Genomic DNA, 13085 nt, shown 5'->3' on the forward strand with positions numbered 1-13085 from the left:
GATGTATTGATTAAATGGTGGGCTTCAAGTTGAAAATAAATAGATTAAGTTGCTGCGTTACTTCTTATTTACATATTTATTTATTTATGTTGAAATTCATTGTTTATAGCTCATCTCGATGAACAACAGACGATTGTTGTTTTACAATTTAACTGAAGAATTTCTATTTACAGGACAGGGAGGAACCAATCTCTAGATGTGCAGGCATCCAATTCATCATTTTTGTCTACAAGAAAAATGAAATCTCAGATTAAACTTTCTTCAATTTCTAATGGGAATAACCCAGAATTATTTCAAAGTGGTAAATAAATAATTAGATATGTAAATTGTAGAGGCCAACTCAATTATTATCTTGAATATCAATGACTAAACAGTAAAAAAGTAATATTAGTTACTAAAAGTTGGATGGAATATAGAAATTTTGAGGGATTCAGAGTAGGAGCCAATCAATCTCTTAAGTAAAACGGTTATTTATTTTTGAGTTTGACGCAAATACATTAGATCATAGAAATCTCAGATGAGATCAGGTAAATCAAGTGTTGACAAAAATTTTTTAGACACCAGAAATGAAACGTAATTTATTATAATTTATGCTATTCACTGTAATCCCTTCACTTTGTCTCGTATTTACACTTGCAGTGACTCAAAAGGTAATCTGCTTGATTGATTCATGAGTGATCTATACAAGGATTTACAGTACATATGCGTTTTCATAACACTTCAAAGTTACATGTCTGCATTGTAATGGACCTCTCGTGACCCAATAGGTCTGAAATGTAGACTGACTACATGCAAGTAATGCGTCAATTATCTGACATGGCATTGTTATATCCAGAAATGATATATCGTTTTAAATCAGAAAATATTTCACTAATATCCATCTAATAAAATTAGATTTCATTTTATAAATTGGCTCCTAATGACTCAGGGATATGCTACGATTGTTCCCACTCTCTGCTACCAGCACTATCGTGAACATATCTTTATCAAAGACCTATGAAACTGGCTATTTCCTAAGAAACTTAATGGAAATGACCTATTGCGGAGATAAGTGTGTCTTTTGGTCACATAACAATATATAGTGCGAGGAAAATTCTAATGCAATCTTCGTATGAAAGTTTATGATCATGGTAGTGAATTGAACAGGGCATTTTTTCAACAAGGGAATGTAATTTTTTTGCTAGTGTGGATGATTTTTTTCTTTGACTATTAACCACTTTTATTTGTTGACAATGGATTATTGATCACGATAAAAAAAAAGAGCAGGATCGTTCGTAGCAAATTAGGTTGACTAAAGGTGAATATGGGACACACACTCTTACGCCGGGTTGACGCTATGATGTCTGATTTGTGAAAGAGTTTCTCTGCTATTCCATAGGCAGTATGCAGCCGCTATTCCAAATCCAATCCCTCCCCCTGTGGCACACTTACGCAGTCCAGCTGGAAGCAAATAAATACCTCCCTGTTACCAATCATATCGATTTGTTATCGTTTTAGTGAATGAATGCGAATTAGAATCTCCAAAGTAATAGTAATTTGAAGGAAGTAGAATGTTGACTCGGCAAGGTTATATCTTAATAAATTATGTGTTATACTGATGTATTGGAACTTACACGTGGATTTGAATAGCATGCCAGTAGCAGTGGCAGCCCCAAGGGTATTTAACGAGTCATCGGTGCCTCTGGCCCAAGAGAATATGACTCCAAATCCACTGTACATTACTGAAACGATGCCCAGAGTGTTTGCTAATGATGAGCCATGTTTCATTACATGATTTATCAATCTGCCAAGGGGATAAACGAGTTAGAACAGGTATGACATCAAAAACATCTTACTGTGAATCTGATTCAACTTTAGCATGATACTTGCTAGATACATAAAGTTCAGTGTCTGAAGTAATACATCCCTCACGGTTGATCCTATTACAGAATAACTTACTGGGTTCTTCTGAGGTTTCCTGTCTGTCCAGCAAGAGTTGTGGCTTTGATTCCTTTGTAAAAACCACTTGCACCACCAAGGCCAGCCCCGATTATGCAAGCTGCTCCAATTTGACCAAAAGCTAATTCTAAACGACCTCTTTGTTTTACAGCTCCTTCAGGGAAGATGAATTCTGGTTGATTGGTAGGTAAGTAGCTTGGATCAAAGTTCAAGTATGGACTGAGGGGTGCCAATCCTGGTTGCGAGGTTACTACAACAGTCCATAAAAATGCCAAGATTAGTTTTCGAAGAGAAGAGAGACAAAAACTGGAAATACACATCCTAATTCATTTTGCTCATAACCAAAGTCATTCTTGAAGAAGAATTTGTATCCCAAGAATATGAATGTGATGGCGTTTCGTATAGATTTTTATTTTATACTGATATTTATACCTTGGTAATGAAATATATGTTCATTGTTGACATCATTGTCTAAGACTGGAGCATTAAAATCATCAATAATCGGTGTCATAGCTTTTACAGCATTGAAAATGAATTAAATTTGCTACTTGGACTAGAATATACATGTAGAGGCTACAAGACAAGTGGGCATTTCTTAAGTATTCATTATGTCATTTGAAATTGGCGACACCGAAATTCATTTGTTAATTTCAGTGCGACTGTCAATTGATTTTCTTTGACGTGCTTTTGTTGTTGCATAATTATTTCACGTGTGTAGTGGGCAATCACGAGCCACAAAGTATCTGTAGGTGAAGTGAGGTTATACAAATGAGGCACGGTGCCAATTACTAGATATTTCGTTTTTCTGAGCTTCTATTATCCCGGTAATAGCCGAGTTCAAGTTCTTACAATAATACAAAACAAAAAGGGTGAACTTTCCAACGTTATCAAAATGTTTCAGTGTTTCGAAACGGTTCTTGGCTCGGTGCTCATCCAAGTATAAGAATAATGTTTAGTGACATAAAATGTTAAGATTATATCTAATTCACCTGAATTTCTCGAATTACCATCACGTAAGTCAATCATTTTTCTTTTCAATCACTGTTAAACTTGGAACAAATTATGCCAAGGAACTCAGATGGTGAACATTGATCATGAGAAGCCAAATTTGCAAAGAACGAACATTCGGCTGCGTGCTCGGAGCAACTTCAATCGATCAGAAATTTCGGTATGCCAACCTAAAAGTATCAGGATCAGACGAGAAATGTGTTCAATTCATTAACCCAATAGTTCTTCAGATCTTTTACTACTAATATTTGATAATTTTGGGCACGGTACATTCATGACGAAGCTATTGTCAACTAATATTCTAAATTAATTCACGTTTCAGCATCTTAACATTGGTACCTGTAGCCGTGAACAAAACATCTATCCCTTCATTTCAAATTATTCCCAATTCATTCACGTTTGCAAGAATAAGGTTTTTACGCATGTGCGTCAATCGTTGTGATAATCGTACTTTGAATTAAGAATCGGAAGAGTATCTGAAGAAAAATTGTCTGCACCATACGAACTATAAATTGAGTTGACAAGATTTATTTCAGCACTCTCATATCGTTGACTGAAGCAACGCTCATATGATGTAATTGTGAGTTCAATTTCGTAACATTTCTTACTCGGCACTGAGGTTTTTAATTACCCATTGAGAATATCGAGGCAGAATACGAAAACAAGATACACTTGGTAGATATTTTTATTCACTTCAATCAAATTTACAATGCATTTACAGCAGACTTCAGATTATTCTCATTTTCTTGTTCATTCGATTTTTTTTTACAGCCAAATAATATCATAAAACACGTTTCTAAACGTATATCAATAAAGTATAGACAGACATCCTGCCGTACTCACTGTATATTCATAACAATCATTTGTCAGTAACGATCATAATTATATCGAAATTTACAGTCTCACTTCATCAATATTTAAGAATCGTATACAAGCAAATGAATATTTGTAAAATGATAGAATAATTAAGAAAGTAGGTTTAAAATTATGTGATACGTTAGAATGTAAAGATCGCGAATAAAACCGAAAGTATAGGATTTAGCGGCATATGCTCGTTACAAAATAAAAACAAATCAATAGCAATTGTAAAGTAAAACTAAGAAAACTCGAATCAATACCAAAATACTAGTAGATGATCTTTATGTTTACTAGTTGTTTTGTTTTCAAATCAAAAGATTTATACTTATCAGCCAATGCTAATTCACCACACATGTTCGATCAAAACCACAGATATCCTGAGAATTGATTTAATATCTAATAGAACAACATAACTTTTGGATTGTCTCGAATTCAATTTTGATTCGAGAAAATTGATTTTGGATTTAACTCACGAAAAAAAAGCTTTGATCTAAAACGATCGAATTTTCATGCAGTACTTAGAAACGGGCCAAAATTATCAATGTCAATTTAGAGAGCTTTGTGTGAAACAAATTATGACGATTAAAAAGTGAAGAATTCCTAAAACTTTTCATAGTTTGCTCAATCGTTCTTACGTAAATTAGATTTTTATAAATTATTGATTTAATAAACAGAGATAATTATCTCTGGACGAGTGGTGCTCAATCAATTACAAGTTTTTCATGATGATGTTAATCTGTTGTATTTAGTGTAAAATGTATCCGTAAAATCCCACGCCTAAAATTTTTCTGGTTCAAAGAATTGGCAAATAAGGAAGCAATTAAATCAATTTCGCGTTCACCAGATTAATGGTAATTGGCATTTCAACTTGTACTTATACTTGGAATTCAATTGATATCACCACTGCACACGAACAATCCATAGATAAGATTAATCCCTTTTAATGTTTAACCCAATTGTAACCGCTCATAATTATTGCACAACCCGCAGCAAATACACTCCACAAAAGAAGGCTAGCCTCTATTTTGCTAACCATAGATCTCAGGCTGTTCAAAATTAGCTTTAGAGTGGGATTCACATTCTCAATCATATCTTGTATGATTTTCATTTTGGTTAAATACTCAATCAGTGGCGGATGGTCTCTACTGAAGATCGGGAAGTACTCGCCAACTTTTTCTCTTGTCCACCAGGTTGAACTGGATCTATGAATGAACAAGTCAGAATAATTAGAACCAAAATTGTCCATGGCATACCTATATAGAGTAGTTTATTTTACGTAAAAGAGAAAAATTATATTACTTTTGGCTCCATGGAGTGTAATGATAGTGGTACAGACTAGCTTTGATGTACTTTGGTGGACTGTCTCTGAAAGGATTCTTGGCTTGATTGATAAGTGCTAACACTTCTGGTTGTCCGGCCAGAAGTCTGTAGGCTAACGACATCAACCACGGATTTTGATGGTAGGTTCCTAGTGCAGCAAACCACATTTGCCAATCTAATCGGGGTTGATGAGGTGCTGTGATAGTTTGAAATGATGCAATATTATCAATTGATCTCAATAAGATTTGGAATTGATTAATTATCAAGTCTTTCAACACACCAACAAAAGGTAAAGAATTATTCACGTTTCCTGGCTTGTACAAAAATTCATATTCTCTCCAAGGTCCCTCTATATCATTGCTTCCTTCTATTATAACTTCAGGCCTTCCACCGACACCTGACATACGTCGAAACAATCCATAACTATTGACCAAGTGAAGATGGTCCACACGTGAATGAATATGTTTCAGCTGTGCTGGTACGGTTGAATTGTGTGATGGGTGAAGAGCTGAGAAGGGCACCTGAGAGCAGAATTGCATTCAATTATATTAGATGCTGCTACCGTCGTAATACCTTTTCCCCGTAATGTGTGTGCACTTACCACGCTAATAGCAAACAGGAAGACGACGACAGCAGCATAAAGTAAGGTAGTCATAGTAGTGACTATTCTAGTAAGAAGAGATCCTTGCACAGATAAAATAGAATGTGCCACGGCATCAGCCATAGCATATCCAAGAGAGACTAAGCCAATGTAAACAGAGTTTGACAGCATCTGGGAAAGAGTATAATCAAACTGCTCTTTTGTGAATGCTGCAAAAAAATAAACGAACAAATTAATTAGCGCAAATCTTTATCGAGCTATCTTTTTGTCAGGGCATTAATTAATGATACCGATTCAAAGAAATATTCAGATCATTCGATGTAGAATATTTCTGGCTTACCAATATTAGATTCGATTGTGAGATTCTCAGTGATTTTTAGATCGTAGTAAACATAGGTTCCATATATTACTCCAGCGTACACGAAAAGGCAAATCACAGTTGAGAAATAGTCTGCAAAATCGGATTGACTATTCTTAGATTTTCTCTTGTAGAAGAACTGATCATCCAGAAGAGATATACACAAGCAGATTGTCAGTAAATTGAAGAAATTATAGTTTCCTGTGGCAATGATGTTAAGTTGCAGAAAAACCTGGATTTCAAAAGGTATGATTCTTTATTATGTTTGATGATGTACCAGCACGTCGATATATGAGAAATTGAGTAAATACTCACTTGCAAGTAGAATGCAGTAATCCGAACTTTTCTATTTGGGAAAAAAAAGAGTAAGGGGATAACAAGTTCAAAAACGTTTGCCCCCACAGTAGTTAATCGAAGGAACCATGTAGGAAGATGATGTGCGTACCAAGCTAGAGCAGTTGGAATGCACTGTGATTCAAAATGCACGTTCAATGCTGGAAATGTAAATATTTTCATCTACAACTTGTGCATGTGAGCGAAATTTGCAGTAATTGCACACAATATGAATCATTGCATTACAATCTCACATCCATTGCAACTAAGTTTTTGCAGTTATTTACTCACCCTCTAACCCCCACCACGTAGGGCAACCAGAAGTTAGTTTTACAACACCGCTAGAAAACATCAATCGAAAGAGAAGCCAGCGGACAGCCCAAAATGTCAATGCAGTGGCTGGAGTGCTTGTTTTTTTTTGGCGAGGATACCAAAATGGTGCAACGATAATGCATAAGAATCCGGCTTCCAATAGGAGAATATCCCTGTACATAAAACGAAAGAAGACAACTTAAATACATTTTATCAAGAGTTGGTAAGTCAACATTTGTTTCACTGTCAATGAAAATATGACACCAAATACAGGAATACTTTATTCATGAAAAAGCCAATGCTCGTGTTGGTGTTCAATAATATACCTAGTTAAATCTCATCCGATACTCTGGACAAGTGTTAAGTGTCAATATGATTCTCAGATTTCAATTCTATATGTATCTACATCAAGTGTACACCAACTTATGCAATAATGGGATTGATTACACCTCCGATTTCACTCAAGTATTTTTGAAATACATGACTGATCAACCTTGGATTTTATCTAAATGCACAAAAAAATGATTTGCAATCATAAATATTTTTTTTGTGTCACAGAATGCTTTTTATGGGATACACTGACAATATTATAGTGCTTAGCACTCAAAAATCGATTACGTTCCAATAATATTTTAAAAAACAGTCTAAGCATGGTACTATGCTCAACTCTTACCACTGAAACCACATGAAAGTTTGTCCTACTTGATAGAGGGAGTAATAAAGAGACCAGAGACCAGCGAATACCGGAGCAGTGCAAAACCTCTGCGATATAAATCTGGAAAATAGAGCAAATAGAAGATCTTATTGCTAGATATGGTTTCATAATCACATTGTTTTTACCGTGAGCAAAAATTCAATGATTGAAAAAATTTACCCAGTAAAAGAGAGAACAATCCCAAGTATAGCCAATACATCAAGCATATATTCGGTATTCAGGCTAACGTAAGGTGCAAGCCACAGCAGGGTTGGTTTCTGTTTTATTTGCTGCGATAAAGTATTCCCACCTCGAGAGTCAAGTTGCGCTCTGGCTGGTAGAACTCCATTGTCACCATACAATCCTGATATAAAATGAAAATACGCGTTTCATCAATTTCATTATTCAAATCCGAAGTAGAATTATATTGGGGCCCTTACGAATTCATGAGAAAAGCGTGTCACTCATGGTTGCATTACTTTTTGCTTTTTCTTTTTTTTTTACTTAGAAAATCGTCTGTCGATTATTGGTATGTTTATTCGTAGACAAAAATAACATAGCGCGTGGACTGATTAGAAGAGCCGATCTCAATTATTTGCAATGAATGAACCGTGAATTATGCCGAGGGTTAACGTGGAAGGTTAAAGAGATAATCAATTAAACGTTCCATCAAGTAGGGTCTAATTTGAATCGGTACTATTAACGGGATAAAACTAAGCGGTACTTACCGGGTATTTGGATGTAGAAGCTCAAGAATGCGAATAAGTAAATAATGCACATGCCTCGCAAAAACAAATTGCGAGTATATCGGACTTGAACCATGTTTGAATTTTGTAAAGATTAGCCGGTATTGTTAAAAAACCAAACACATTTGTTTTATGATTCTAATATAAGAAATTTTGGTAAAAGACGCAGCTTTGAGCCAACAAGCTGCTCCAGCGCTGATGCTACGGCAGCAATTTGTGACTGGAGATCGGATTGGAGAATGGAGACAGCGCGATCTCAGGATTGTTCGCGCTGACGCATTTACCCCCAAGTTTCTATCGCCCAATCCGGAACGGATAAGGGAATCATGAACTTTTTTAGGCTTCTACGAAGTTATGAAATACTAGAGAAGCCTACAATACCAATATATCGTGTCATTCATCTGTTGGAATATAGTGGTCTATCAACGTTTCATGAATAGCTGAAATGTTTGAGAAATTCTATTGTTGAGAGTAAGGCTACTTGTCAACGATTCTACTTCGATTTGGCTGACATGTGGGCTAGGCTTAAGTCGTCAGCGTCACTTTCTTCCTTTTCTACAGCCACGTCGTTTGCTTTGATTTGTTCCTTCCCTCAGATCTGAATCTCCATCGAATCCCCTTTCATCACACGATTTAAAAATGTGCGGTTCGAACATCGTAGATCCTAGAAAACCACCCTGCATAACAGCATTTTAGTCGTGTGCCACTCACGCGGTCTAGCTGATGGTTCTGCTTTTTTTTCCAGTTTAATTTTAGAATATTTTTGAGCTCTTTCCGAGCCCAGGGATTTTTTTTATCCGGAATCATTTGGGAGAATCAAGAATGAATACATACATTTCAACCATCTTCGATTTCAATGATTTATTTATAAAGAATTTCAATTTTTAAATTCGGCATCAGTGGTAGTTGGATTTTGTTCCTAATCTTTGTGAAAAGGCGTAATGCGATGTAATTACGCTAGTACAGATTTATATATGCGATAAACTTTTCGTATCACATAATATGTATAAATATTAAATGCGGTAGTCAGGAACTACAGTAATTAAGATTTAGTACAAAAAGAAAGTTCATCGACAAAACATAAATATGATAGATGTGTACTATACAACTGTCTAGTATAATAATCCTCACAAGACAGATTTGCTCGGCAATGAGAGATCAAGTAGTTCTTCTTTTATCTGTGTAGTATTTACTGTCAAGTTCGATGAGCAAGTATATCTCCATTTCAGAGTCTGCAATTATTTTCGGGAAAATTCGCAGACTAGAGTTAGGTAAATAGTTCGCTCGTTTACAAACAGGGCCAGCTGCTATCTAAATTTAAGCAAAATAAATGAATCAATCTCATATTTTTTGAAGATTTTTACCAAACCGAATGTACAAAGAAACCTGACTCAGGTATACCCTAATCCACTGCATTCAAAGATCGCATCAGTCGTCAAAGAAATTGGGAATTTTATTTCCGCTTTAGCAAGTCCAAAGTCTTTAGTTTTTTCGTCACTTATTTTTCATTCGCTCGTTAGTCGATTCCTTTATCCATCCAAATATGAGTCTCCAGTTATAATGAGAAGGAGAGAGAAAGAGCGGAAAGAAGAGATTGAGTGTTTTTCATAAGATAAAAACACGAATCATCGCCGTCATGCCGTTCGTTTTATAGAACATAGAATGAACCGATATAATTTACTCGACACACGCTAAGCTCTGGATTCTATATACGCGTTGTACATATACTAGTTTTGATGGGCCTGAATTTGTCCTAGCAAATAAGCGGCACAAGTTCATCCATTGTTTTGCGATTGTGGCTCGATGGTCTGCTCGCCGATGTGAACTGGCTGAGTCAGCGTATTTTGGAACCACATCATCCAGTTGCTGAGGTAATGGCTCCCCAGTTGGTTATCAGGATCGTCCCTCATCTGCACATTGTTCAACTCCTCAAAACTGCGAACGGTTTGAAGTTCAGTGAAATTGCTCACAGAATGCCCACCATGCGTTCTTAACTCCCTCTTTCTAAGAGCATCTTTTACTAACCTTTGTCTGCGTTCCTCTTCTGTTTCGATTGCAGACCTGGTAAACCTCATTTCCCTAGCTCTGAGGGCATCTTTTCTTAATCTTTCTCTCCTCTGGTCTTCCGTCTCCTTGGAATATTGATTTAATCTTGCTTCTCGACGTTTAGCAGACTCTTTATTCAATCTCTCTCTCCTTTGTTCAGCAGTTTCATTGGCATATAACGTCAATCTCTTGATTCTCCTTCGCTCTGCTTCTCTATCTAGCCTTTTTCGCCTCTCTTCCGGTGTTTCGTTGTACATTCTGTACTCCCGCTTTCTCGCAGCTTCAGCATCCAGCCTCTTTCTCCTTTGTTCTGGAGTCTCGTAATACATTCTCATCTCCCTTCTCTTAGCAGCTTCTTTAGCTAGCCTCTGCAGCCTCTCCTCGTCTGTTTCCTGTTCGTACAGTTTTCTCCGCTTTTCTCTCATACACTCTGCCTTTCTTCTCAATCTCTCCCTATAATCCTGACGCGGCTTTCCCTTCCTACGCAATATCTTTCTCAGCTTTTCTGAACTATTTACTTCTATCTGAATTGCTTTTCGTTCGGTGTTTGAGAGCCGTTTATTTAGAACGCGCGTTTTTCCTTTTCGTTTGGTACTGAAATGTACCGAATCTTCTAGACCCAAGGGTGCTTCTATTTGTTGTTTATCACTTTTAATAATTTGGGATTCAATATCAGTATTACTTGCTTCCTCCTCACTTCCAACTAACCATTCCGAGTGGTAGATATCCCCGTAACGTTGACCGTCTTCTCTTTTTTCGTTCAGGCTTAAACCAGCCAAAAAATCGGTAGCTACATCAACGGTAGGAACGTACGATATGGTTTGCACTTGGCTATCGTTATCGATAAAGACTTCGGTGGCCTGGCTCATTCGTCTTTGTATTTCTTCATTAATTATATCAGGATGAAGAGCTCCTAATGTGATTGGTTCGGATAAACTAATATTATTATTGTTCAAATTATGCGAAACGTTATGCTCAAGAGCATTAAGACAAGTTAAACTTAAAGTCTCTAAATCATCAGGGCTATTTTCAATAGACTCTTGCAATTCTTGTATTAATGAATTTCCCTCCTTCAACTCAATAGCACAGAAGTTATTAGCTTCACCATTTATCTCAATGTCGCTCGACTCTGACTCTTGATGCTCGTTCTTAACATAGATTGAAATAACGCCCGTCGATACGTAGTCTAATTGAAGATCGGGTTGATTTATTTCCATCTCCCCGTAACCTCCAAATTAGTTCAAACGCCGCCTGTAACAATCAATATAAAATATTGAAAATATCATCAAATCACCATGAGATACAAATATCCATTCAGAAGTGTGCAAGATCCTACAAAATAGTTATGACTTGGCTGTCTGCATCGCTCAGTATCTCCGTAGTCTAAGCTGGTTATCCATAGAATTGTATATTGTAATTGTAACAGCTAATTAGAAAATAAGCATTCAACTTATGGGTTTAGATGGAGTAAAACAACTCTTGATTCACAAATATTGACAGCAGAGCAATTGCGTTTTTAACGAGTGCACTGTAATAAAAATATTGCGCAATTTCTGTTTAAATTATTGGTTTTCGTAATGACAAACCTGCGTGAAGCGAAAGTGTTAGCTTGTGACAGAACAATGTTCGCCATGAGATCGTGTTGATAATTATACAAATGTTTTATAACGAGCAATAGTTTTCTTGAAAAATGTTAATCAATAACAGAGAAACAGATAAAATGATTATAATATGTCAATCAAGGAGAGACAGGTAAAAAAACCGTATCCCCCACCTTGCGTATCGTCTGCTTCACTTGTGACAGCTGATTTCAAAATGGCGCCAGAGCAACTACGATATCAGTCAACTATCCTATAATTATTTTTCAAGCACAAGAGGAGTCTCCCCGCTATTCAATACATTTTACTCCTCCTCAACCAGATCTCGATCACATTTCGGCGTTCTTTATCATTCAGGTTATTTGAAGCCAGCCGACGTTCCGTGCAGAATTAATTATTCAAATTAACTGCCCTATAAAAGGCCCTATAAACTTCAGTCGCCAAGTACACACGTTGTACGTACGTACGTCATGCCGCTGTGCGCGGCGCTGCGTTTCATCCCCTGATCTCTATACTAACTGTTAGTATAGAGATCAGTGGTTTCACCCCGTCTCCGCGTCATCGCTAAAGATGGCACTAGGCGCGAAGAAGCGGGATAATCTGATATGGACCAAATTATACATACATAGGTATCCCTACCCATGTATGAAATCTTCAGTCAACGACGTAAGTAAACGATTATTGCCCGCCTCATTCAATAATACTTTGAAAGTCTTCCGGGAGTGCACATCGTTCAATGGTTGGATTTGCATTAAAATTGCACTTCAAAAACGTATTTTCGAAAATAATATTTGATGATTTGTGATCGTATTTTCAAAAGTAGATGATTTTTGAATGGGGAAATTAAACAACGTTTATTTGTTCTGAAGACATAGGAACAGTTCCAGTTGCATTCTGCCAAGGGAAATATATTTTACAAGTTTCGCATTCAATTATAAAATAAATTTTTTGTATCACGAGATAATTAAAGATATCAGTATTAATCGATTACACAAATATATAAAAAGAAAATTCAGAGGCAATTGCTGCAGATGGTACGAACGAAAGTAGAAGGGTTCGCACTCTTGTGGTCCGGTTCCTCGGATAATATGACACGGCGTCAAATACACGTCAAAAGCCTACTAAAAGTCAGTTAGTATTCGTAATTCGATATACAACTATGTATAATATATGTATACCTATAGGTATGTACATGTAACACAGGTAAGGATTGAGAAGTACCTTAAGAGTTCTGTTCGGAGGACCCGTTTTTGCTCGAGAATCCACGCAGGGG

The 13085-nt window shown here is 36.4% G+C and overlaps 3 protein-coding genes and 1 long non-coding RNA gene across 7 annotated transcripts; 1 reads left to right on the plus strand and 3 right to left on the minus strand.

Moving 5' to 3' along the window:
- Positions 1-61: 61 nt before the first annotated feature.
- Positions 62-3086, minus strand: LOC105690853 (mitochondrial import inner membrane translocase subunit Tim23). The gene is made up of 5 exons (XM_012408981.3): positions 2928-3086; positions 1939-2188; positions 1614-1783; positions 1323-1440; positions 62-226 (listed from the first exon to the last, which is right to left on the minus strand). Exons 1-5 carry the CDS (start codon positions 2962-2964, stop codon positions 217-219), a joined length of 585 nt encoding a protein of 194 aa, XP_012264404.1. The 5' UTR covers positions 2965-3086; the 3' UTR covers positions 62-216.
- On the plus strand, positions 2650-3053 carry LOC125501445. Its single transcript, XR_007279032.1, has 2 exons — positions 2650-2762; positions 2840-3053. It is a non-coding gene; the product is annotated as an uncharacterized LOC125501445 (long non-coding RNA).
- Positions 3087-3613: 527 nt separating the features above from the next.
- Positions 3614-8403, minus strand: LOC105690880 (lipase maturation factor 2-like). The gene is made up of 10 exons (XM_012409030.3): positions 8151-8403; positions 7603-7786; positions 7402-7503; positions 6708-6901; positions 6399-6577; positions 6066-6315; positions 5726-5934; positions 5405-5645; positions 5104-5320; positions 3614-5006 (listed from the first exon to the last, which is right to left on the minus strand). Exons 1-10 carry the CDS (start codon positions 8242-8244, stop codon positions 4745-4747), a joined length of 1932 nt encoding a protein of 643 aa, XP_012264453.2. The 5' UTR covers positions 8245-8403; the 3' UTR covers positions 3614-4744.
- A 611-nt stretch (positions 8404-9014) lies between these two features.
- LOC105690843 (vicilin-like seed storage protein At2g18540) lies at positions 9015-12270 on the minus strand. Of its 4 annotated transcripts, XM_020855158.2 has the most exons (3): positions 11801-11982; positions 10194-11465; positions 9015-10103 (listed from the first exon to the last, which is right to left on the minus strand). In XM_020855158.2, exons 2-3 carry the CDS (start codon positions 11429-11431, stop codon positions 9944-9946), a joined length of 1398 nt encoding a protein of 465 aa, XP_020710817.2. In that variant the 5' UTR covers positions 11432-11465; positions 11801-11982; the 3' UTR covers positions 9015-9943. The 4 variants fall into 4 exon arrangements, with proteins under 4 accessions (XP_020710817.2, XP_012264387.2, XP_012264388.2 ...); XM_012408964.3 differs by lacking the exon at positions 11801-11982 and adding an exon at positions 11989-12270 and having other exon boundaries at positions 9015-11465; XM_012408965.3 differs by having other exon boundaries at positions 9015-11465.
- Positions 12271-13085: the final 815 nt, after the last annotated feature.

Source organism: Athalia rosae, chromosome 6 (assembly GCF_917208135.1).
Source record: "Athalia rosae chromosome 6, iyAthRosa1.1, whole genome shotgun sequence".
Classification (NCBI taxonomy): domain Eukaryota; kingdom Metazoa; phylum Arthropoda; class Insecta; order Hymenoptera; family Athaliidae; genus Athalia; species Athalia rosae.

What these genes read in the sequence shown, in the direction of transcription:
- LOC105690853 (XM_012408981.3), bottom strand. Translation starts at nt 2,964, where the DNA reads ATGATTGACTTACGTGATGGTAATTCGAGAAATTCAG. An exon ending in TGGTAATTCGAGAAATTCAG is followed by an intron (nt 2,189 to 2,927) that starts GTGAATTAGATA and finishes GGACTGTTGTAG; the next exon opens with TAACCTCGCAACCAGGATTG. An exon ending in GGAAACCTCAGAAGAACCCA is followed by an intron (nt 1,784 to 1,938) that starts GTAAGTTATTCT and finishes TCCCCTTGGCAG; the next exon opens with ATTGATAAATCATGTAATGA.
- LOC105690880 (XM_012409030.3), bottom strand. Translation starts at nt 8,244, where the DNA reads ATGGTTCAAGTCCGATATACTCGCAATTTGTTTTTGCGAGGCATGTGC. An exon ending in TTACTGCATTCTACTTGCAA is followed by an intron (nt 6,316 to 6,398) that starts GTGAGTATTTAC and finishes TTTGAAATCCAG; the next exon opens with GTTTTTCTGCAACTTAACAT. An exon ending in TCCTGTTTGCTATTAGCGTG is followed by an intron (nt 5,646 to 5,725) that starts GTAAGTGCACAC and finishes TTCTGCTCTCAG; the next exon opens with GTGCCCTTCTCAGCTCTTCA.
- LOC105690843 (XM_012408964.3), bottom strand. Translation starts at nt 11,431, where the DNA reads ATGGAAATAAATCAACCCGATCTTCAATTAGACTACGTATCGACGGGC.